Source organism: Chanodichthys erythropterus, chromosome 24, assembly GCF_024489055.1.
Source record: "Chanodichthys erythropterus isolate Z2021 chromosome 24, ASM2448905v1, whole genome shotgun sequence".
In the NCBI taxonomy this organism is placed as follows: domain Eukaryota; kingdom Metazoa; phylum Chordata; class Actinopteri; order Cypriniformes; family Xenocyprididae; genus Chanodichthys; species Chanodichthys erythropterus.
In genome coordinates this window covers 27,849,085-27,875,137 of record NC_090244.1, presented here as the reverse complement: position 1 = coordinate 27,875,137, position 26,053 = coordinate 27,849,085, and the positions used below count along the sequence as shown (strand labels likewise).

The following is a 26,053-nucleotide window of genomic DNA, read 5'->3' as shown; positions in this document are numbered from 1 at the left end:
CTATCACTTGTATTCATAAAGTCAAAGTATAATATGTGGTCCAAGTTCAAATTTTAGAAAAAGAAATAAAGACATTTAGTCATACCAAAAGGACATCTTTGTAGAATGACACATAAACTAATCTTATTGCAATCAAAGAATGCAATTATCGCCATCATGGAAATGATCTCATTCAGTGTAATTTGTGGCGGCTCTTAAAAGAGCCTTTGGGGTTTGATGTGGCTGATGCGGGTTTAGGCGCGCTCTCCGCGGATACGGCGGGCCAGCTGGATGTCTTTGGGCATGATGGTGACCCTCTTGGCGTGGATGGCGCACAGGTTGGTGTCCTCAAACAGACCGACCAAATAAGCCTCGCTGGCCTCCTGCAGGGCCATGACAGCTGAGCTCTGGAAGCGCAGATCCGTCTTGAAGTCCTGAGCGATTTCTCGGACCAGCCGCTGGAAGGGCAGTTTGCGGATCAGCAGCTCGGTGGACTTCTGATAACGGCGGATCTCTCGGAGAGCCACGGTCCCGGGCCTGTAACGATGGGGCTTCTTGACGCCGCCAGTGGCCGGAGCGCTCTTACGGGCGGCTTTGGTAGCGAGCTGCTTCCTCGGGGCTTTACCACCGGTGGATTTACGAGCAGTCTGCTTGGTTCTTGCCATTGCTGCAGTCGACTTCTCTTTCTGTCCTGCTTACGCTGGAAATGTTTGTTCTGTGTTACACGCCTGCTTTTAAAGCATTGCGCGGCCATGAGCTCACAGTGTCGGGAGGGTGCCGAGGCTTGTGATTGGCTGATCTGTGACGTGTGCTTATGACTGCTAGCCAATGACTGCGCGCTCCATCTTTTCAAACAAGCAGAGGGTTTCCCGCTCAATGTGCTTTGTTCCGTTTTGATCATCCAGTGTAACACACCCATAGGCTTTATATATTTGTTCTGAAATATTCACCTTATTCCTTATGGTTGTATATCTCGGATTTGAACAAAATAACACCATCTCTATAAAAGCAGTACAACAAAACACATGAACCCAAAAATCAAACAAGTTATGGGACTTTCATGCGTTCAAAACACTGTTTCTGCTACTATTGTATTTCTAAATACCCATACAGAGTAATCGTACAATTAATGGTTTTGATAGATCGTTTCCTGTTATGTGCAATTTTATTTATATACTTTTATATATGGTGTTATTAAATTATTAAAGAAAAGCGCTCTCTATCAGATAAAGTGGGTGGCTCTTAAAAGAGCCTTTGGGTTTCGATGAGACCGACTAAATCCGCTTATTTGGATTTGGCGGGTTTCTCGGTCTTCTTGGGCAGCAGCACAGCCTGGATGTTGGGCAGCACACCGCCCTGAGCGATGGTCACTCCGCCCAGAAGTTTGTTCAACTCTTCGTCGTTGCGCACCGCCAGCTGCAGATGACGGGGGATGATACGGGTCTTCTTGTTGTCCCGAGCGGCATTTCCAGCCAACTCCAGGATCTCAGCGGTAAGATACTCGAGCACAGCCGCCAGATAAACAGGAGCACCAGCACCAACGCGCTCGGCGTAGTTGCCTTTGCGGAGAAGCCTGTGAACACGGCCGACGGGGAACTGCAGTCCTGCCCTGGATGAGCGAGTCTTAGCCTTCGCTCTTGCTTTGCCTCCGGTTTTGCCTCTGCCGCTCATTTTTATTTTCAGCAATTATTCTTTCCAAACAACGTTGAGAAAATGAGAAAATGAGTAATCGAGATCCTGCCTTTAACCGAAGATTCTTGTTGCCCATTGGTTGACAGTCTGTTAAGATTTCAAGCCAATCACTGAACTTCCCTCCAACACACAAACCCCACCCCCTTTTGGTGATTGGGTTATGCAGTATAGACTAAGAAAGAAAGAAAGAAAACATTAACAAGGACACCAACACAACAATATATCTAAAAATGGAAATAAAACAATTAAAAAAATGACATTCCCATACATATATATATATATATATATATATATATATATATATATATATATATATATATATATATTATATATATATATATATATATATATACACACACAATATTTCCATCCATGTCCACACCTACTCATATTCATGTCTCAACATATAAAATTTTAAGTCTGCACACATTTTTACTGACCTGATGATCTCTAAAACATCTCCTTGATGGTAAAAGAATGTAATGGACTAGAAGTATACTCATATAACAACCAATGCTCCAATAACTGAGTACACTCTAAAAAAAAAGTGCTATATAGCACCAAAAGTGGTTCTTGGCTCGTAATCATAGGGGAACCACTTTTGCTATGTAGCACCATATCTTTAAAGCTGCTTTACAGCACCTTTGTCAAAGGGTGCTTTGTAGAACCCATAAGATGTGCAATATCACATATTATTTCTTCAACAAAAATGGTGCTAAACAGCGCCAACAGTGCTTTTTTGGCTCTTGAAGAACCTTTAAAGGGGCTAAACAGGTTCTTTGTAAGGCAGTGGTGCTATATAATAATAATAATAATAATCTTTATTTTATAGCGCCTTTAACGGTAACATTTCAAAATCCTTTATAAGCATAAAAATAATAAAATAATAATAATAAAATAAACATTATATATATTGATATATCAATCACAATAAAATCACATAAATGCTATTCTAAAAAATGAGTTTTAAGAACAGACGTTAAAACACTAAAGGATTATATAGCACATTAACTACCCCAAAGAACTGCTGAAGAATCACTGAAGCGCCAAGATTTGGTGCTATACAGATTACGAGCCAAAGAAGAACTTTTAGTACTATATAAAACCTTTTTTTTTTTTTTTTTTTTTGTGTAGCATTAGATATTTTATGTACAGGAATAATATTTGACAATTTACATGAACTAGGAACCTCATTATTTAACAGGAACTTGGTAAAAACAACAGTAAAACTCAAAAAGTAAGGTTAATAATTGAAGGTAATTAAGTTAAATAAATATTTATAACCGCTATTGTAGTTTACGGCATTTCTAAGTATACAGTCGGCATGTGTAAAACATTGTCAGTCAAACTAAAGCAGTGAAACAACATTTTAACAAGCTTTACAAATAATTTACTTCGCCAAGATAATGGTGCGGTTTCCCAGACAGAGATTAAGCCTAGTCCTACAATAAAATGGCCCTTTAAACCAGAATAACAGAAATCTGCCTTCTCTGTCATGGTTTAAAATAGTCCTAGACTTAGTCTAGTCCAGAGTTTAATAAGACGATTTCCTGAAGGACGACTAGAGCTACTCCAGGACTAAATTGAGGCTTAAATTAAACCTACCAAGAGGCAGGTTTAATGTCAGATTAACTGTTTCAAAGAAGACTCATGTATTACTTTGATATATATCAATATTGATATACACGGTTTATATATATATATATATATTTTTATTTTTTTTGATGCTGTTCACTTCATTTAAACAATTTATTTTGATTTAACACCATTGTTTCTGGTTCAAATGTGATTGCTTCATGTTAAATTCACTTGAAATGGTTACTAGAGCTCACTTGATGTTTTCATTTTGAAATAACATGTTTCAGTCAAGTAACCCAATCAAACAGGACTTTCACTTCCCATCATGCTTTGCACCGGGCTGAATTGGGAGAGTAAATGTTGAAAAAGTGAACATGCATGTTAACAAATGTTAAACTTTACAAAGAATTTACTTCCATAACTAGTGAAATTGTAGATCATATAATTAACATCATTGTTTTGCTCTTACTTCAGAGATAGTGGTTGGCTCTTAAAAGAGCCGTTGAGGAGAAACAGTAAAGACTTTATTTCTTTTTGGGCGCTGCCTTTTTAGGCTTGGCGGCTTTAGGCTTTGCCGCCTTAGGTTTAGCCGCCTTGGCCTTTTTGGGGCTCTTGGCTGCTTTCTTAGCGGCTGCTGGCTTCTTTGCCTTCTTGGGGCTCTTCGTCGCCTTCTTAGCGGCTGTGGCGGCGGGTTTCTTGGCCTTCTTGGGCGATTTCTTGGCGGCGGGCTTCTTTGCCGCTGCGCTCTTGGGCTTCTTGGCAGCAGCGGGTTTCTTGGCCGCGGGCTTCTTCGCTTTAGGAGCCGCTTTCTTGACCGGCTTCTTCTTGGTCTCGGCTTTCTGCTTGTTGAGCTTGAATGAGCCCGAAGCGCCGGTTCCTTTGACCTGCACCAGAGTGCCTTTAGTCACCAGGCCCTTGATGGCGATCTTGACGCGGGAGTTGTTCTTCTCCACGTCGTAGCCGCTGGCGGCGATAGCTTTCTTCAGGGCGGCGAGGGACACGCCGCTCCTCTCCTTGGATGCGGACACAGCTTTGACGATGAGCTCACCGACGCCTGGACCTGCTTTCTTGGCTTTCGCCGCTGACTTCTTCTTGGGCGCTTTGGCCGGGGCGGCAGCAGCCGGGGCTGGAGCGGTTTCTGCCATCTCTCTCTCGGATCGGATCTACAGTCTTTCAAACGCTGTCTGGTTCCAGCAATGATCAGCGCTCGAGCGCCGCTGCGCTCTTAAATAACACATGAGAACCTTATAGACTCAACCCGCCCTGCTCGGTGTCTGTGCGCCTCCACGAGCCCCTCACGATTGTGTTTTCTTCTCTTACATTTGGGACAAAACTGAAGCGGTGAAATAGTTTGTCGCAGTAAAAACAAAGTGAGCACCGAGCAGAGGTTCTGAACTTTCACTGGAGATTAAAACACGCGAAGAGGAAATGTTTCTTTTGCCTCCGGCAGACCAAATCCAAGTCGAGCATCAGCCACTGGGAAAAGCCGCATGTACATTTGATGGATAGTTTTAATGGAAAAGTTGATAATAGCCTGAACGCGTCCTCTGTGTGTTCAGAAAACAGTCTGAAAGAGACTTTAATGAAATCAGCATTAGTGAGGGGCGTGAGGAGGCTTTCATACAGCTGTTGTTTTGGGCAGCTTGAAGCACACGAACATCATCCGGAGGATCCGAGTCTGTTTGTGACAATCCTGTCTGACCCTCATCTTCACTCAGCAGATGATGATAATAATGATAATAATAATAATAATAATTTAATCGAGAAAGTATTCATATTTTAATTTGTTAAATACGATTTCATAAGCTGATGTACATATAAAGAAATGAAAATTTAAATGGTCATATTTGTATGTCCTTATTAAAATTCTCCTTGAAATACAACGTATTTGTATCACTATTTATTTCTCTCTTTGTTCTAACTTGTACTTTTCTGGACGATGTTTGAAACTTTGCAGTGCAAGATATCTTGTCATTGCCTCCTTAAGACTGTATTCCTCATTTGTAAGTCGCTTTGTTATTTACATTTAATTTTATCAGATGATTTTGTCCAAAGCACAGGTCATTTTGTGACTCACATGTAAAACCAAACATTCACCATCTCTCTTTTACCCCGAACCAACACTGAGAAAAGTTTGTGGCCTAAAACTATCTACTCTGGACACTGCTGAACTTTTTTTGCTGAAGATTTTGCTCTTAAAACTGATTGAACAATTTAATTAATGAACTAACAGTATCAGGGTTTCCAACTTTGTTTGGCTGAGTGAGATTTTGAGTATCAGTGACACAAGGTTTTATTGTCTTAAAAATGGAAATTACCCAATTGACCTTTCGCCAGGAGTTTGATTGACAAGCGATCTAACCAATCAGAACGCTGCATCCGCCATTTTGTCCGACAAGGCAGCCAGTAGTTAAAAGATTAACCTCGGTGGAGTTAAACTTGAAAAATGGTGTGTATTGACGTCTTTCCGCGTTTGAAACAACATTCATTCTCATGTTCATAGACTAATAGTAAGAGATGATCGGTTTTTGATTTGTGGTCAGTATCCTCTTTGTTCCGCGATGTATTTTTCACTGCGTGTGGAGTGACAGCGCCAGGGCTTGTCGGACAAAGCAACAGTAACTAAGGGGGGCGGGGCTCGGCGAAAGGCTAATTACTGAAGCTCAATGTTGATTCACCTTTCAGAAACTGTCCTTGTTAACTTTGCTAAGCCGGGTAGATTTCTGACTGACTATTTTATTAAAAACAACAAAAAAGACATTTATATTTGTTTGATCTTCATTGTGTGGCAAAAGTAAGAAAACAGAACTTTGGGTGTTTAGGGATAAAAGGAAAATCCACCAAAGGCTCAGTCTTTACAAGTAAAGATGGGTCATGGCTCACACTTTGTGTCAAATTTTATGAGAGAATTGTCAAAAAAATAAAAAAAATCACATTTATCAAATGCAAAATTGCAATGTGTGTGACCTTTGAGCCCTCAGACGGCATTACATTACGGGTATCATTTAACAAAAAATGTTTGATATTGACTAAAATGACACTACATATGTGCTTAAGAATTCAGTCAATTATTATTATTATTATTATTATTATTATTCAAAATTTAATTTCGACACATGGGTGTGGTAGTGTTTTTCAGAGCACGGACTGGACAATGTAGAAAGTGAGTTAAAGGGTTAGTTCACTTTCAAATAAAAATTTTCTGATAATTTACTCACCCCCATGTCATCCAAGACATCCATGTTCTTCTTTCTTTAGTTGAAAAGAAATTAAGGTAAATTATCAGGAATTTTTTATTTGAAGGTGAACTAATCCTTTAAATGGCAAAATATTTATATGTATATGGTATATGATAAACTGATCAATGTACATACTGTAATAAACATGGAAGTTCAAATGTATGTTCATGTGTGCCATATGAGAACAACAGAAGTAAGTAGGCCTAAATGAAGAGAGAATTTAAATTTTTGGATTAACTAACCCTTTAAAATTAAGGAATAGCCATTTTACTGTGAGAAAGAAAAGTTTGCAGAGCTTCAGTGACAGTACATTAAACTACTGATGGATCCGAAATGGTCAATATTCATATTCATGCATTTTTATATTTATTTTTAATCATTTATGGCTTATATGATTTATAAGTTTTACTTTTGCTTTCATTTATTTATGTACTTTATAGATTAATTCTTATCATATTTTCAAGGATTTACTTGTTATTGTACCCTTATGGTTATTTTATATTTAAGAGTATGCTTGTTATGTTCAATTGTTCTTCAAGTGCTCCAGTGTGACAGGTCATGCTGACACGTTTGTGGTTAGGTATTGGACGCCTGTCAAGTACTGCAGAAGTGGTGTTTTTCAGAATTATTGCTCATTTGAATCTGATCAAAATATGTCTGCTGACATTTGCAAAATTCCCTAGGGGATAAAACAACTATTTTTGACACTGGACCAGTAGATGACGTAATGGGTGAAATTAACCTTTTCTTTTAGAACAAAACATTAATTTGAGTGGGATGTAAATTTCCCTATATGCTCACGGTATAAAGCTGATCAAGTCATTGATAATTCAGCTTTTTCCCTCCTTTGCTCTCCTTGGCTTCTACTTCTTCCTCTTATCTGCAAATGTTTTAATTATTGCTCTTTTTGATCTTCATCTATTAGATACAATACTCTAAATTTTACAATACTCTAAATTTTATTATTAACTATTGACTGCTTCTTTATGTTTGTTATTTTACCTTTTGGTTTTAGTAAGTATTTTCATTATCGATTATCATTATATAAATTTAATTGTAATGAATAAATAATTTTTCATCAACTTTATCTACTGCCTGGATCTCATTTTCACAAGTTTTTGCATCACTACTTTATATAAATGTAAAATAATGCAATGGGGGAACGTTTGTGGGCCGTGGTAATGCCAAATATCTGATTTTACCAGTAAAAAGCGCCTACGTTATTTTAAATATATGTAGTCAGAAGGGTGGATTGGAATCCACTGCCGCTAATATTTTATATATATACATATATATATATATATATATATATATATATATATATATATATATATATATATATATATATATATATATATATAAGCAAGTTATTAATTAACATTTATCTTTCTAAATATTAAATCATTTGAATGACTTCTTGAATTTATGTTAAAGCATTTATTCTCCTTTTCATCTTCAAACACTAAAAAATAATGATGACTCTTGTCTGTACCTCTCACTGAGAGAAAAGTACAACTTATCAGGATGTTTTGGGGAAGTTTAACCAACTATGGCTTAGTAAATAAAACAGGACAAATCATGCATCTTTTTCTATGAATAATCTTGTAAAAATGAAAAACTGTAGAATATTAAGTAAAATCTAAATACATACTCAATTTTTACTAGCAAATATTAGACATCCAACAGACAAATACATTTTACTTGTGATTCTCTGGCATATTTACAAAAATTAATAAAGTACTTGAAGCAAATTTAAAAAATCGTGTAAAATGTACGCCTTGAATCAAGGAACCTGCGCATGCTTGGAAAGAAGAAAACCCGCAATCATGCAGGGCTGCCCCAAACTCCATTCCATCTGCTTTCGACAGGAAAGCAACAGTAAAAACTGCATTTTATGAATTTTTTAATTTAATTTATTCAGTAAATGTAATTTCATTAGATGATTATCACTTAATTTTGCACATTTAAAGTTTAGACTGTTCTTAATGACGAGATGGCTTTGTAAAACTTTAGCCTTATAGTTTTAAACTTTAAAGGTGCCCTAGAATTGAAAATTGAATTTACCTTGGTAAATTCAAATTAATAACAACTTTTTTGAATTTACATAGTTGAATAACAAGAGTTCAGTACATGGAAATGACATACAGTGAGTCTCAAACTCCATTGTTTCCTCCTTCTTATGTAAATTTGATTTGTGCAAAAGACCTCTGAGGAACAGGCGAATCTCAACATAACACTGACTGTTACGTAACGAAGCTGGACTCAGGCAGGGATCCAAATGCAAAGCTTTTATTAAAGTGAGCGTGGTCATACAGGCAGGGTCAAAACAGGAACAAACAGGAACAGCAAAGGACAGGCAGAGTCGTAGGATACAGGCTAAGATCAGGACAAGCAGATATCACTCACAGGTCAGTTTACAAGGTCAGGGGTAGGCAGCACAGGATCGTAAACAGGTAAGAGGCAGGAATGGTGACAGACTGACAGACAGGATATTAATACGCTCAGAATTGTACCACTGGGAAAACAAGACTTTGCAAACAGGTAGTGTGTGAGTCTTTTATAGTCCAGGTAGTGTGCTAAGCTGTATGTGGCAACAGGTGATTGGCGTAGAGTGAACATGTGACTGGCAGGGAGGATTGTGGGAAATGTAGTCCGGGAACTGACAGGAACTGATGGTGATCATGACAGTTACGTAATAGTCGGGATCATTAATATGTACACCCCCAATATTTGCATATGCCAGCTCATGTTCAAGGAATTAGTCAAGGGCAGCCAGTATTAACCCATTTGTGCCCAAATTTTTCTGAATAGTTTCATGCATATAGTCCTGTTCATAGTGTCCTATGTGAACATGTTCTGCATTTATTTTCCACAGTTTTTTGTTTTTTTCTTAAAAAACGTGTTCATATGTTGTATGCACCTCTCAATGTAAAATTTGAATAGGAGGAGAACATTTATGCATCTAAATCAAAATAACTGCTTTCAACAGATAAGCAGATTCATCAAAGTCGAAGAACATAAATTGACATTTATGACTGATTTTGTAGTCCAGGGTCACCTATAACAAAAAAAAAAAAATAAATAAATAAATAAAAAAATATATAAAAAATAAATTAATTAACAAATAATAATATATAACAATTTTATATATTTTATATAGACTTTTGACTAAGTATACAAAAAACTATATATCTCTTGTAAGATTTGTTTTGTTTGGATGATTCTAGAGACCCTTGTGATTACGTAGATATATATATATATATATATGTCAACAAAAAAATCCAAATATTAACATGAAAATTACTTTTCTTTGGGAGGGTTTGCCTCCGCTATGCTTCCTGGAAGTAGGGTAGGAAGTTGACAGCCTCATGTCACAGGAAGGAAGTGAATACCTTTTGTTTGTTCTTGAAATCCTTTACTTGGATGTTTGCTTGCATGTTTTTGAGATATAAAACATGGAAAACATCTAGAAAAAAAAACTTACAAAAGGAAAATGACAACCATACACTGCAACAACTATAGTTGCCGGTGGGCTTAAATAGTCAGGATCTGTGCAGTAAGCAAGCAAGAACAACAGCGAAAAATGGCAGATGGAGCGATAATAACTGACATGATTCATGATATCATGATATTTTTAGTGATATTTGTGAATTGTCTTTCTAAATGTTTCGTTAGCATGTTGCTAATGTACTGTTAAATGTGGTTAAAGTTACCATCGTTTCTTATTGTATTCACAGAGACAAGAGAGCCGTTGTTATTTTCATTTCTAAACACTTGCAGTCTGTATAATTTAAAAAATAGATTTAATAGATTTAAAAAAATCTATTTTGAGCTGAAACTTCACAGGCACATTCAGGGGACACCTTAGACTTATATTACATTTTGTGAAAAAATGTTCTAGGGCACCTTTAAAATATTCTGTACAATTGTTCATACTATAGTGTGCTTTAATGTTTAATAAGGAAGTTTGTTTTGAAGTGCTTTTAATTTTATACAAAATTGTACAAATTCACACTTGTGGTAGTCCAGGTCAAAAATGACCGGCCTACTCAAAATTGCTTGTAAATTTCTCAGAATGCTATATTATTACCAATATTTGTTAAATTAATTTCTTTCAGTTAGCACATTATTTTAGGTTTTGTATTTCTTTTTGGATCTGAATGATTGTAAGCTTATTTTCACAGAGATTAACTTCATCCTATTCTGCACTGCATCCAATATCCATTCATCCATCCAATATTAGCGCACACAGTATGTTTTAGTCCACTGCGATAACATTAACACAACCAGAGGGTTACGTACTGTTTAAAAGGCCTTATAATTAGCTGATCCAGCACAGTGACAGTTGTGTTATATTCAGAGTTCTCCTTGTTGTCCTTCAGATGCTCCAATCATCATCATCTGACAGGTCTGTTGGAAGACACTTCATTAAAAAAAAAAAAAAACAACAACACATTTTCAGACAGGCAGGGCTTTAATCCGTAATCCAAAGATTGAAATATTTATTATCAGACTTTATTGTAAAAACACCCAAATGTATTTCACTAAAATAATGTTATATTAGCACAGAAAATTAAAATGAATCAGAAGTTGACTCAACTAGGCCCAAATGCTCCTGTCTACAGTAATGAACCTTATATCACGCCTTGTACATGCATACACTTGATCCCCATTAATATGTAGATTTCTAGAGCTCAACCTGGCAAAGACAGTTTCTCTTGTCTCCCCTGCCGATCCAACTCTACAGCACGATTTCACCATCCAGCTATAGGTACATTATCGATTACCACATCAAGGTTGGCCAGAAAATCTTGGAGTAATCTTTGACCAACTGACTTTCAAAGAACACATTGCAAAAACAGCTAACGCTTGCTGCTCACATCAAGTTCAAGGCATTGACGCTTGCTTACAGATCTACCACAGGTAGTGATGGGACAGTCGATACCGGGGCTCCGATGCTCCGACGCAGTTTTCAAAGCACTATTGTATCACACACTGTACCGATGCTTGTATCGAAATGACAATACCACGTGATTGATGACGTTTGAAGCTTTAAACATTATGCAGTATTGGAAAATTGGGACATCTGGTTTGAAAAAATTTGCGCTTCACCTGATACATAAAAGGAAAATGCATTTAATCATGTTTTATTGCTGGGGTCTCAGAGACCCTGAACAGAATATAAGGGTTAAACAGCTCATTCCAAATTATCAATTATGATCACATCATTGTATATTTTATACTATTGATGTGAATCCGTTGACCAGGGTACACATGACAGGAATTGTGGTCTTATTGTCACAAATTAATTTAAATGAGATTAGTTTAGATCAGATAGAACTGTATTGATCCAAGACAAGAGTGATTCATGTCACGGACTTCCGAAGCTTTGTCTGGTAACATGCTTTTCCAAACCGTAGATATGCTCCGCAATGATTTAGATAAGTCTGACCACCAGATGTCGCTAATGTGCACTGTGTTAAAATCTTCGAGTAATAGAGTACCTCAGGGATGATGCATTTTTGTAGGCAAAACCCAAAAGCGAGTTAGCATTTTAGGGTTTCCGGTTCCAACGCCGTAAAATCTATGGGTTTTTTAAATGGGTTTTTGCTAAATCGCCTGAAATAATGTCTGTGGTTAACAACGCCTCTAAATATTTTCACATTTTGATCTATGACATAAAACACACCAGTTATAACCCGCGTGTGTTTTTTTTTTTTAAACCTTGACTGTGTCTAAAAATAGCGGTTGCTAACTGTGGCAACCAGGGCGGGCGAGAGCCGTGAGGGAACGGCGCGAGGCCGGTGACACGAGTGTTAATGAGCTTCACCTGGGAGGCGCACCGGCCTTGAATCCGTCACGGAGGAGCTCCAGGAGCATAAAAGGAGGAGCGACTACCGTGAAGGACGAGAGAGGACCAGGCCTGGACTTTATGTTACGTTTTATTATGTTTGTGTGTTACTTTCGTTTTGTTTGTTTATTTTATATTAAAGTTTTATTGAACGTTCGCCGGTTCCCGCCTCCTTCTTCCCACGTCTACTGACCTCGTTACACTAACAAATTGCTAAAAGGGACTACTTCCTTTGATGGGGACTTTAGACGTCATCATGACAAACAGGACATTTGAACTGCATTTTTCATGAAAAAATGGATAAGTATTCATACACAGCGCAGATCATAATCAGCAAGCATGTTTATAAATATAGTTGTTTTCTAAATAAAGTTTGAGGAAGCTTGGTGGTGACGACGTTGATCCGCGACCATGGTGTGCTGCAGTCTGTTTATAGCCTACTGTTAGCTTTTTATATCTGATGACTTTAGTTAGGCTTCAAACTGTATAAATGTTGTGTTAACTTGTAACGATTATGTTGATAGACAAAACATGTAAGTGTCATAACCCTTTGTTAAACACAGAGCTTATTTTCTGCGATTTTCCAAAAGTCTTTGGGAAAAATGCATAGGTTTTTAACCGAGGGCCGTGTGCCGCTAACTTCTGGGTTGGCCTACAAAAATGCGTCATCCCTGAGGCACTCTTTTGACCCTTTTACGGCAGTTTGATTGACAGGTGGTCTGACCAATCAGAACGCTGATATTATGCGCCCCCGTGAATGTCCGCCATTTTGTCCGACAAACAAACCAGTCCGACAAAGCTAACATCGGCGATGAAAAATGGTGAGAAGGTGCTCGTATGGGACTTGCGACGCAGACAGCAGGTACCCAGAAAGGCTGGGGAACATACAGTTTCACCCGTTTCCTAAACCTGCAACAAACCTGGAGAAGTGTATGAAGTGGATATACGTTTGTGTGGACGGCCTCATCAGCAACTGAGTTTTGACAAGCTGAGAAATCATTCAACAGCCAAACACATCTATGTGTGTTCAAAGATAATTAAATTATACATACTGCACCTTTTTAACAGTGTAGCACAGTGTTTGTTTTATCTTTAAGATATTCTACAAGTTGTCGTAACTGGAGAAATGTGTTTTCAAAAGCCTAACGTAACTAGGATATCTAACTAACAGTTAGCCAAACATTAGCAGGCCTAACAGTTTTGCCTGACATTTCTGCTCTGTCCTGTATGAATTTCTTTTTAAGATGCTTTAGGCATAATTTAGGATTATTCCTCTGTCATTAAACTCCAGCACTTCATTAACGGCCGACCGACACCTGCTCATCCTGATCCTCTGCCAGCATTGAAATATGACCGTAGTAACGTTACACCTGTGAGACGTATGCCAAAGTTGCGAACCGTGTCAGTGCCACCAAGGAAAAGACGAGTTGACAGCATGCCAGACAATGCTGAAAACAGCAGGTGTTTCTCCTATAAAGCAAATAATATAAGCAAATAAGTCTAGTTTAGTTTTCATTTCCCCCCACATTTCTGCATCAAAGTAAATACGCTCCAGATGGTAGTAATTGTCACATTTCACAAAAAAGTCACACCATGACATCCCAGTTATCCCCATCTGTCCTTTAACTTGGTAATAGTACTCATGATTACATTTAAGACTGTAGGTGTCACCACTGTGCTTTTGGAGGTATTTACAACCTGTTTAGCTGTACTGGTCTGGGCACTTTCTTTCAGCCACGCTGAAAGACTTTCCTGTCATGTACCCAAATGGCGGGCATTGGGATTGACGACAAAGCCACACGTGTAAACTGGGTTTCCTGTAACTTCTGTGTAGTGGGCTGCAGCAACTGGCTCAAGCTCCAGGCCTCTCTTCATTGCTGTAGTTTGCAGTGTTGTCTTCCTCTGCATGCTGGTGGCAAGCTGCTCGTAGTCTGCTCTCCTAGAGTATACCCTCTTGAAAGAGGATGAAGTAAGACGAGGAGAGCGGACACAATGCCAGATGTTGTTGATGCTCTGTCTGGTTTCTTTCTCCAGTGCCTCTGATTCAGATTTTGTTATCATCGTGGCATTGTAGCATTGCGTTTGCTCTCTTGTTAGGACTGTACAGAACGAGCTTGGTTGTGGTGGCAAAGGGAATGCTGGTTTGATAGGGAGGATCTTGGCCAAGTGTTGTCCAATAATGGGAGCTAGACACAAGAAAAGGAAAAAATAATATTGCAATGTTAGTAAGTTATTTACATTGTCTATGTCCTGTGCTAATAAAACACTACTTCTAATCATTTTATTCTTATGTTTACAGAGTGCACAGATGACCAAGCCCAAAAGGGAGAAAAACAGGAGAAACTGAACAGGCTGAAAGCTCTTCTCGCTCAAAAAGAAAAAGAAAATGATCTACTAAGGGAGAAAATGCAAACTGGTCTGGCTCCTTACCCACTAACAGCAGAGACCATAAACAACAGCAGTGTGCCTAACTACTTTGGATACTGCACTGGGTTCAATTATGATGAGTTTAACAAACTGTGCTGATTTTTCAGACTACCAGAAATCCCACAAACACACATTCACTTGACATATGAAAAATTTAACAGGCAAATCCGCAATATTCCTTTACGGCAACAATTTCTACTTGTATTTATGAGACTGAGACAAAATTTTGACCTCAAAGAGCTAGTTTTCAAATTTCAAATTGATATGCAAAGTGTTAGCACTTTATTCATTTTGTGGGTTGACTTCATGTATGGCAGGCTAAGTAATGTGTCTGTTTGGCCTCACAGGGATAACTACAAAGCAGTTTCCAACAACTTTTGCAATTCTTGATTGCACAGAGCTGAAGATAGAGAAACCCAACTCATTGTTGGTGCAAAGTCAGACTTATTCTAACTATAAGTCCACTAACACACTTAAGTCTTTGATAGCCTGTGATCCTCGTGGCTCCATTATGTTAACATCTACACTTTACACCGGATCAATTTCTGACCAAGAGCTATTTAGACAGTTTAGACATTTAGACAAAAGATTTACTGAAAGATCTGCTTCAGTGTGGCTACCTAAAGATAGGTGATGGGCTCATGGTGGATAAGGGGTTTCTCATTGAGAAAGATGTAAAGGAGCTTGGCCTTGAACTAAACATTCCTCCATTTACAAAATCAAATATACAATGCCAGTCCCAGATTTTGAGATAACAAAGAAAATAGCCAAGCACAGAGTGCATGTAGAAAGAGCAATAGCCAAAGTCAGAAAATTTAAAATAGTGTCTGGTAGGATCCCTAATTCCATGTTAGGAGATATAAATCAGATATGGTTTGTGGTGTGTATGTTGTCTAATTTCCAGCAACACATCATTCAAGCATAGGCTGCTGAAGAGCAACATATGGACAGCAAAGTGCTGCAGTTAACTCATGTGCAAAAAAACAAAATGAATTATCAGCACACTGATGTAACTGCTCCTTAAAATATTTAATGTATAAATAGTAACGTTTCTACCAACTAATCTTCATCAGGCACAAAGATGAAGACCAGTTGGTCGAAACGTTGCTATTTATACATTTAGATATCTGAAGGAGCAGTTATATCAGTGTGTGGTTTGAGGAATGTGTGCATCTTTTTGTATTATCAAATTTTATATATATATATATATATATATATATATATATATATATATATATATATATATATATATATATATATATATACATATATATACCAGTCCAGTGTGATGTGATAATAACAAAAACAGTTATAGTTAATATATCTTATAGTCATCCATTTATAAACGAATGTATAGACAAAATAATTATATGCATATATACACATAATATACATATCACACACATATAGACATATAGATTCATATTTCCATTTCCCTCATTCCAATATCAATTGAATTGTTTTCTTGGTGATAGTTAGAGAAATAAGAAAAGTTTTGGTATACGTTATAGTATGCCTAAACTAAAAAGAAATCGTATAGACATTCTTTTATTCCCACTGATGTAAGACTTTTAAACATGTAGGATGTCAGAATGTTGTTTGCTGTTTTGTGTGTTTTGTATGATATGTTTACACATTTTATGCTGCACCAAAAATTGCCCTCTGGGCTTGTAATAAACTTTGAACTTTAAGTATTTTCATATTTGTTTGGGAGGTTATTGACTTCTGTACTGTTGCCAAGTAAACAGATTGATTTTGTATTTTTGAGTTAACCCATGTGGCCACAATTTCTCTCTGCCTGCCACAGTTTATTAGAATTCATTTGCATTTTGTATCCCATTTGTTAACATTTTACACTTTCTTGTAAAATGTAAACTTTCCTGTAAAATATTGTGAATGTTTTTCTTTTGTAATAAACTGTGTTTGCCCAAATTAATAAATTAATCTTTAAATCTGTATCAAGTTATAATCTTTATCACTGCTTTACCTGGTAGCTCAAACCACTTCCAAGAGGGTACTTTTCCTGACCTACTGCTACATCTATTGGTGGCCTGTTTGCTATGTGTCCCTGTCAATCCTCTGAGTAACTCAAAATCATCATGTCACTTCAGACAAGGCTCTGCAATATACAAAATTCTTGTCTACTTGTGTCAGAAAAGTACTGGTACTCCAACGACACAGTATGTTACATGGTTTATAAATAGCAAATATGATAAAGTATAAAAATTTGCTGTAGTGACAGAAGACAGGTTTCCGTTTTTTTTTTAGCTGTTGTGGTGGCGAAGGCTGTTACTGGCCACGGTGTTATTTTTCTGCCTCTTGGCTTATGCCACTGTTGTGGCAGGCTTGTGGAGGACTGGGCTGACACACAACTAATATTTTTTGCTTTACAGAGGTCCAGGGTATAGATCAGACCAACGATATGTGCGCAGAAACCTGTGGAGCTAACCAGACGTTATAGCACACTAATGTTACGGTATATCACTAGCTTATAAATACATGGTTGGTTTTATATATATATATATATATAGCCTATATATTATTATATATCACAATTTATATAGTGAACAGAAAACTATATACCCAGCTTTACAGGAACAGTGTTGCTCCTTAATGTTGTCATCCTGTGTTTCAATCACCAGGTGATGCGTTAGTTCAGTTTTTCCCTGTGACATAGGCTATAGCTTCAATCTTCCCCCTGATAGCACACGTACATCTCGGAGACGTCTATTTGATGTGTGTGTTTACGTCTGGAAGACGTATTATTTAGGTTGTTTGCTCATCTGGAATACGTCTATAGGACGTATCCTGTCAGATGTCAAATAGACGTTTAGAAGACATCTTTAAGAGGTTTATGATTTAGAATGTATGTAAAACTGACATATTAAAGACGTCTATTAGATGTTTGTAAACAGCAGATGGTTTCCAGATGAAGTGATCTTTAACAGACGTCTTGCAGATGTACGTGTGCTATCTGGGTATATTTTGTTTACTTCATTTCAAGTTAAGTTCACATCCTGAATATATGCCACGAATGCATATTGCAAACCTTTGTCTGCTTCTGTCTGAAGTCAACTTGTCATTTTTCCAGAAATTATTCATTATTTCTCCAGGTAGTGCACAAATTGACAGTGGTAGCGCGATGCTGTACGCAAAAGCTTGTCGGACATAGCAACAGTAGCGAAGGGGGGCGGGACTTCGCGAAAAGTCAGTTAACCTTTTTTCGGCACAATTTGATGAAAGCATCAAACGCTTCAGAAAGCCTCGGTTTCCAATCACTAACCACAGACTCCGCACAATCCTACTTCCATTCACTCTTAAAAGTCTACATCCCTACCTGAAGCCTGTGACCGCTAAATTAGAGAAGGCTCGTGGAACCATCCGACGGAGGCACAAACTCACCCTCCAGAACATTTTCATTCACGGTTCCTTGCTGGGGTAACAGTTAATGATCTCCCCAACTTTAATCAAAATACACAATCCCCGGTAATATTCAAAAGACAGCTAAAAAATACGGAGAAAAAAAAAAAAAAAAAAAAAAAAAACACTAGCAAGTTACTAATAAGCAAGTTTTGAAGTGCTTTAACAGAAAAAATCTGGCATTTTCCAAAATATTATACAAACAACTTGAGCTCTTTCTCTGAGAAGATGGGTGGCTCTTAAAAGAGCCTTTGGGTCGCTGTGAGTCTCGGTTGAATCTCTACTTGGAGCTGGTGTACTTGGTGACGGCCTTGGTGCCCTCGGACACGGCGTGTTTGGCCAGCTCTCCGGGCAGCAGCAGACGCACGGCGGTCTGGATCTCTCTAGAAGTGATGGTGGAGCGCTTGTTGTAGTGAGCGAGACGAGACGACTCACCGGCGATGCGCTCGAAGATGTCGTTGACGAAAGAGTTCATGATGCCCATCGCCTTGGAAGAGATGCCGGTGTCAGGATGAACCTGCTTCAGGACTTTGTAGACGTAGATAGCGTAGCTCTCCTTCCTGGACTTTCTGCGCTTCTTTCCTCCCTTACCGGCGGTCTTCGTGACGGCCTTCTTGGAGCCCTTCTTAGGCGCGGACTTTGCTGGTTCAGGCATGACGCTTTTAGAACACAATTTTCTCAAAGCAATGTGAGATTAGAAGCCATACAGAGGTATTTATTCACCGCCCTATGCTAATTTTCAAAGATACAGATTGCCTCTTTTAATAGGCCAAACCCATAAACTCGTATTTCATTGGACAACTCAAAGCATCACGAGCGGAATGAGGGCCAATCACATTCGCCGCCGCCAACCTTTCAATGTTTGAACTACACCCTGACTGTTTCCTTTGTTTCGTTTCCCGCTCTTTTTATTATTAGTTTGTGAAAATAAGCGGTTCTAGACAAATATTGTGAACCATCGTGTAATTTTAACACTATTATAGAGCCATTGATGGAGTTTGGGAGGAAATAGACAAATAATGGTCAGACTTTACAACAGCTTTTCCTAAGAACTTATTTTAATTAATGAAACTGTTGTTTACTGTTTAAACTACAAAAAATAGTAAATAAGCCAATTTGTCCTTATGTAAAATAAATAACATTTGTTTTCTGCATGTCCACTTTTGTTAACTTAGATATTTTAATGTTAATGCCCATTTGTTCATTTTGTAAAACATCTACTAAACTAATAAACAATCCCTAAATTAATAAACGTTTCTTAAGACTTAGTCCTAAAGTAAAATGCATGTTTGAGCGTTTTTAACTGAAAGCAACTCTGATTATATATAATCTTAAAATATGTCAGCGCCATTGTTTTGTCTTAAGTTGCACACAGTATCCCCCCCCCTAGTGTATGTTTATAAACAGCTAAATATCATAATAATAATAATTGAACTAAGGCCTAATCCTAATATGTGAAATCGTGCTATTGTTTAATACAAAAACAATTGTAGTTTGTGTTTTTTTAAAGCAACAATATTTTGAGAATCATTGACCTGCTAGAGAAAAAAAAAAATAAAAGTTATTTACCATTTTTATTAACTTTGGTAAATTTCATTCTGGGTTAAGAAAACAAAACATTTTAATAGTTAAATGTGTGGTCAACGTGGCTACAACATTGGACTCTTTATGTGAGAGAGTGGGTGGCTCTTAAAAGAGCCTTTGTGTTGGTGTAGTTGTTCCTGATTTGAGAAGTTTATCCTCCGAAGCCGTACAGAGTGCGTCCCTGTCGCTTCAGCGCGTACACAACATCCATGGCGGTCACGGTCTTTCTCTTGGCGTGCTCGGTGTAGGTGACGGCATCGCGGATGACGTTCTCCAGAAACACCTTCAACACTCCGCGGGTCTCCTCGTAGATCAGACCGGAGATGCGCTTGACACCGCCTCGACGAGCGAGACGACGGATGGCGGGTTTGGTGATTCCCTGGATGTTATCGCGCAGAACTTTGCGGTGACGCTTGGCGCCTCCTTTTCCGAGCCCTTTACCGCCTTTGCCTCTTCCAGACATGTTTCACACAACTCTATCAAGCGACGATAAAGAATGATAGACGAGCGTTAGTAGGAGGACTTTTACATTTGCTTACAGGACCTGATAGAAACCAGGACCGCGTCACAAGGCGTAACACGCCCCTCTCCTTTTGGCAGACTGTTTGAAGATGGCAAACACTTTATTTTATTGTTGGCTCAACCAACTCTTGAGTTAAAACTTGAACTCTGAGTTTTCAGTTTCAGAACAGTTGAATTGAGTTAGTTCAATAGACTCTGTTGAGGTTGACTCGGAGTTAAACGCGTGCACCACGACTATGAAAAGCCATCATCAATGGAGCTATATTACGACAATACAAAATGACATCCGCATACTTCTGAGTCAATGCAAGTTTAATTCTTATCACTGTTATAATATCAAAGGTGAAAACTGGTAGAATTGTTACTTATTGAAATAATATTTATTTTCATGGTATCCCACATGCAAAAAAGAAGAAAAAAAAAATGCAGGATGCAGTAATAAGATTGTAAATGATTTTATCGTTATTAAACAGTCGTTAGGCAATTTACTTACACTTTTAGAACATTTTCTTCATTTTTATTGAAAATAAATGCTTTTCTGATGTGATGGGAAAAGGAAGAATAGCGAGCTCGGCAAAAGATTCGAACCCAGTCAGTGGCATCAAAAGTTAATTCTCTGCACTCGACACACTTTGCAGCTGCAAGAACGTGTATCAATTTTAACCTGGTGTGACATTGGTGGGCGGAGCTACAGTAAATTTGCAAAGTAATACCCAGGTGAAAAAGAAGTATACTTGAGTGCACATCAGACATAGGAAATACACCTATGAATTATTTAAAATATAAAAATAATATATGATAAATATATACAAAATGTATTTGTAATGTAGGCAATAAATTATAAATACATTTTGTATGTATTCATTATATATTAATCTTATATTGAAATACATCATAAGTCTATTTTAAAAGTGTTTGAAAGATGGGTTCAAGCGTACTACAAGTGGTAACTAAATACATAAAAAAAATGGTAGTATAGTATGTTAAAAGCACATTTTAGTTCAAATTCATGATGTCTCAAAATAGCACAGTTGAGTACACTTAGATGTTCTTAAGATTATCTTAAGAAGTACTAAAGAAGAGCTTTTAGTATATTAAGTACAAAATAAGTGCATGGAAATAGAGCACTTTAAGTACGTTATGGAAGTGTACTAAAATAAAGTGTATTTTACTGCACTTTTTTTTCACCTGGGTAGACACTCCAACACTTTTCTGTTTGCATTAAGATATTTTTATTACCACACTGGCAGATATTGATAATTTTACTTAAGTAAAATACACTAAATTTAAATTTAGATCCCCCAGGAAACAAGACTAAATATCTTATATAATTTTCTTATATAGAAAATCCATCTTGATTTAGGAATATTTAGATATTTGTACTTGAAATAGGACAAAAAAATACTCATTACGAAAAGTATTTTTGCAGTGTGAATGAATGAATTAACTATTTAAACATCACTTGCACTTTACAAAGGGAAAGAGACTGAAGGAAACTCTGGGTTTACCAAAGAAAACCTGCTCCCGACCAGGTTAGGTTCACAGAGTAAGTTACCATGATAACTGACTCTGAGTATAAGTTACTTCTCTTTCAGAAACAGGCTTGACTTAACCTGCTTTCTCGGGTTTGACATACCTCCCATTCTGAAACAGAAAACCCAGAGGTTCAGGGTTAACATACTCAGAGTTTTCACTTAACCTCCTTTCTGAAATGGGCCCCAGGGTACAAGGTCACTGGTTAAAAACTCTATTAAAATGAGATTTCCACAATTGCTAAAACAAAAAACTCCATTCTCTGAACCAAATGCTCAATGGCCTACACCAATTTATCGAAGAAATCAGTCTTTCTGTAAAACCTTAAAATAGTTCAGGCAGTTATACAATGTTTGCAAATCTTATGCCCTTTTTTTTTGCAATACTCTAAACACATTCTCACTCACTAAAACACATATCGCACTGTGATGCACTTGTGTTGGAAAACAGTAAACAAGTGACAAAATTAAACACAACTATAACACAGTTGTCGTTTACAAACAACGGCTCAAATGATGCGATCAAACCAGCTGTGGGAAATAGAAGGCAGCTCAGAGTGCACAGGTGTATTGAACGATGATACGGGCAATGGATGGAAACAATGAGGGGGAGGAGGAAGAGGATGAAGGAGCGTTGTGAGGAGAGTGTTGTCAAGGCTGGATCGACACAACCGTCATTACCTGTATTGTGGACAAATTCCTGGACCCAACACAAAGATGTGATGTTGAGGCAGAATTAATCTCTCAACTTAAATTTTGCAGTTGCTCCACTTTTTGAGTGTACTGTAACATACTTTTCATTTAGAGATTTCTTTGACCTTTTGACCTGGGCTTACTGTATTGTTACAGTATGCAAGTGCTGAATATACAGACATTCAATATTATGTGAAGTTTATAAACGTAATTGTCACGTTCCCGTTCATTCCGGACTCCAATTCCCATAATCCTCCCTGCCAGTCACATGCACACACTCCACACCAATCACCCATTACCACATACAGCTAAGAACATTCTCTGGATTATTTAAGACTCACTCACACACTACCTCATTGCAAGGTCTTGTTTACTCCTGTGACAATTCTGAGCATTTGTATCCTGCCTGTTTCCTATTTATGATTCTCTGCCTTCTGCCTTTGGACTGTTTATTGTTATCTGGACTGTGAACGATATCTGCCTGCCCTGATCTACTGCCTGTATCCTGACCACGATTCAGCCTAGTCCTTGCTGTTCCTGTTTGCTCCTGCTTAGACCCTGCCTGTACGACCACGCTTACTTTAAATAAAGCTTGCAAATGGATCTCTGCCTGAGTCCCGCTTCGTTACAGTCATTTAGGGAGGAACAAGCCCATCTAATTTTTCCAATCAACAGCCAGAGTATATAAGCAGCTGCTTACCTCTCTTAAATCTCTGTTCCAGCATCCCTCCACCTCCCCAAACTCCACCTTCATCTCAGGTACCTTGCCCTATGAAATCATGTCTTATATTTATTCACTGTATCAGAGCTCGAGTTAAAGCTGATTCTTCGAGCCCCTCATCAGTGGACAGCAAGCCAAATCAGCTAACCTAACACCTAAAGACTATATGGGCAAACTTGATAAAGTTTATTACACATTTTGGGAGACACATCAAGTGAATAGGAAATTGTATATCAATATTCTTAGGAAATTTTAGATGTTATGAAAATCTTGCCAATTATTACACTTCTTATTTCATTTCATATTGCCCCAAAAACACATTAATATTAAAATTACATACATAATGTTGATATTTTGCATATAATGGGAAACATGTTTTTTTCAGACATTGCATAAAGCAAAATGGTATATCAAATCATTCTGTTATATCTTCCATTACATAATTGGGAATCATCTTTAATACAAAGTTTGGTATTAAAAAATCTTGAGCCCTAAAAATTTAAACTTTATTGGAGATTTAAAAAAAAAAAAAAAAAAAAAACACCTTTCAAAAATGACATTTTTCCATTTTTCTCTCATGTTCCAAACAATGACAAATACTAAACTATTTGTTTCCCCTGGTAGTCAGGGGGATATCTTATTTTATCCCCCCTTCAATATTAATCAATAGTAGTGGTATTTTATGATGTAGAAAAAGAGCCAGCTAATGTTAATGCAACTTTCAACTAATCAAACGTTAAACTGGAAATATTCTCATTCAGTGTAATTTTGGTGGCTCTTAAAAGAGCCTTTGGGGTTTGATGTGGCTGATGCGGGTTTAGGCGCGCTCTCCGCGGATACGGCGGGCCAGCTGGATGTCTTTGGGCATGATGGTGACCCTCTTGGCGTGGATGGCGCACAGGTTGGTGTCCTCAAACAGACCGACCAAATAAGCCTCGCTGGCCTCCTGCAGGGCCATGACAGCGGAGCTCTGGAAGCGCAGATCCGTCTTGAAGTCCTGAGCAATTTCTCGGACCAGCCGCTGGAAGGGCAGTTTGCGGATCAGCAGCTCGGTGGACTTCTGATAACGGCGGATCTCTCGGAGAGCCACGGTCCCGGGCCTGTAACGATGGGGCTTCTTGACGCCGCCGGTGGCTGGAGCGCTCTTACGGGCGGCTTTGGTAGCGAGCTGCTTCCTCGGGGCTTTACCACCGGTGGATTTACGAGCGGTCTGCTTGGTTCTTGCCATTGCTGCAGTCGACTTCTCTTTCTTGTCCTGCTTACGCTGGAAATGCTGCTCTGTGTTACACGCCTGCTTTTAAAGCATTGCGCGGCCATGAGCTCACAGTGTCGGGAGGGTGCCGAGGCTTGTGATTGGCTGATCTGTGACGTATGCTTATGACTGCTAGCCAATGACGGCGCGCTCCATCTTTTCAAACAAGCAGAGGGTTTCCCGCTCAGTGTGCTTTGGTCAGTTTTGCTCATCAGTGTAACACACCCAGACTCTTTATACTCACATTGCTTTATTTATTTGTTCTGAAATATTCACCTTATTCCTAATGGTTGTACATATCTCGGATTCGAACAAACTTATCTGTATGAAAGCACAACACACACAACAGAAACTATCTCTATCAAAGTTATGGGATTGTCATGCATTAATCTCTTTGTCCCTGCTAACGTTACTATTGTATTTGTAAACGCCTATGCGGAGCAATCGTACAAATAATGGTTTTGATGGGTCATTTCCTGATAAAAAAAAAAGTGTAAGTCAGGGGTTCATGGTGTTATTAAATTATTAAAGAAAAGGGCTCTCTATCAGATAAAATGGGTGGCTCTTAAAAGAGCCTTTGTGTTTCAATGAAACAGACTAAGTCCGCTTATTTGGATTTAGCGGGTTTCTCGGTCTTCTTGGGCAGGAGCACAGCCTGGATGTTGGGCAGCACACCGCCCTGAGCGATGGTCACTCCGCCCAGAAGTTTGTTCAACTCTTCGTCGTTGCGCACCGCCAGCTGCAGATGACGGGGGATGATACGGGTCTTCTTGTTGTCCCGAGCGGCATTTCCAGCCAACTCCAGGATCTCAGCGGTAAGATACTCGAGCACAGCCGCCAGATAAACAGGAGCACCAGCACCGACGCGCTCGGCGTAGTTGCCTTTGCGGAGAAGCCTGTGAACACGGCCGACGGGGAACTGCAGTCCTGCCCTGGATGAGCGAGTCTTAGCCTTGGCTCTTGCTTTACCTCCGGTTTTACCTCTTCCGCTCATTTTTCCTGTAGTAACAACAGTTTCTTCTAACAATACTGAAAGAATGAAAATCTGAGTTTCGAGGTCCTTCCTTTAAGCGAACGTTCTAGTCGCCCATTGGTTGAAAGCCTGATAAGATTTTAAGCCAATCACTGAACTTCCCTCCAACACATCCAAACCCCACCCCCTTTTGGTGATCGGTTTTGGGTAAAAGGTTAGGTAAAAACCTAAATAATTAAGGTTAGTAAGGTAAATAAATATTAATAACCTCTATTGTAGTTTACGGCATTTCTAAGTATACAGTCAGCATGTGTAAAACATTGCCAGGAGAGCTAAAAACGGTGAAACAACATTTTAACATAAACTCTACAAATAATTTACTTCGCCAAGATTAAGGCCTGGTTTCACAGAGTTTAGACTAAACCAGGATTCGGCCTTAGTTCAAATAATTTTGACATATTGTAAGATATATCAGTACAAGTTTCTTTCAGTTAAAACAGCTCAAAAATGCATTTTGATCTGACAAGTTTAAGCTTTGTCTATGAAACAAGCTTTTCTTCAAATCCACCTGGAAGGGTAAACACGGCCCA

The 26,053-nt window shown here is 38.3% G+C and overlaps 5 protein-coding genes and 1 pseudogene across 5 annotated transcripts; all 6 read right to left on the bottom strand.

Annotated features, from left to right (window-relative positions):
* Window positions 1–217: 217 nt before the first annotated feature.
* Window positions 218–662, bottom strand: LOC137015150 (histone H3). Its single transcript, XM_067379890.1, has one exon. It carries the CDS (start codon window positions 642–644, stop codon window positions 234–236), a length of 411 nt encoding a protein of 136 aa, XP_067235991.1. The 5' UTR covers window positions 645–662; the 3' UTR covers window positions 218–233.
* Window positions 663–1,263: 601 nt separating this feature from the next.
* LOC137014657 (uncharacterized) lies at window positions 1,264–25,484 on the bottom strand (annotated as a pseudogene).
* Window positions 3,476–4,423, bottom strand: LOC137014973 (histone H1-like). Its single transcript, XM_067379561.1, has 2 exons — window positions 3,719–4,423; window positions 3,476–3,589 (listed from the first exon to the last, which is right to left on the bottom strand). The coding sequence occupies exon 1, from the start codon at window positions 4,392–4,394 to the stop codon at window positions 3,774–3,776; it is 621 nt and encodes a 206-aa protein (XP_067235662.1). The 5' UTR covers window positions 4,395–4,423; the 3' UTR covers window positions 3,476–3,589; window positions 3,719–3,773.
* On the bottom strand, window positions 18,459–18,931 carry LOC137015235 (histone H2B-like). The gene has a single exon (XM_067380054.1). It carries the CDS (start codon window positions 18,839–18,841, stop codon window positions 18,467–18,469), a length of 375 nt encoding a protein of 124 aa, XP_067236155.1. The 5' UTR covers window positions 18,842–18,931; the 3' UTR covers window positions 18,459–18,466.
* LOC137015356 (histone H4) lies at window positions 19,898–20,233 on the bottom strand. Its single transcript, XM_067380264.1, has one exon. The coding sequence runs from the start codon at window positions 20,231–20,233 to the stop codon at window positions 19,922–19,924; it is 312 nt and encodes a 103-aa protein (XP_067236365.1). The 3' UTR covers window positions 19,898–19,921.
* On the bottom strand, window positions 24,056–24,466 carry LOC137014658 (histone H3). The gene has a single exon (XM_067379080.1). The coding sequence runs from the start codon at window positions 24,464–24,466 to the stop codon at window positions 24,056–24,058; it is 411 nt and encodes a 136-aa protein (XP_067235181.1).
* Window positions 25,485–26,053: the final 569 nt, after the last annotated feature.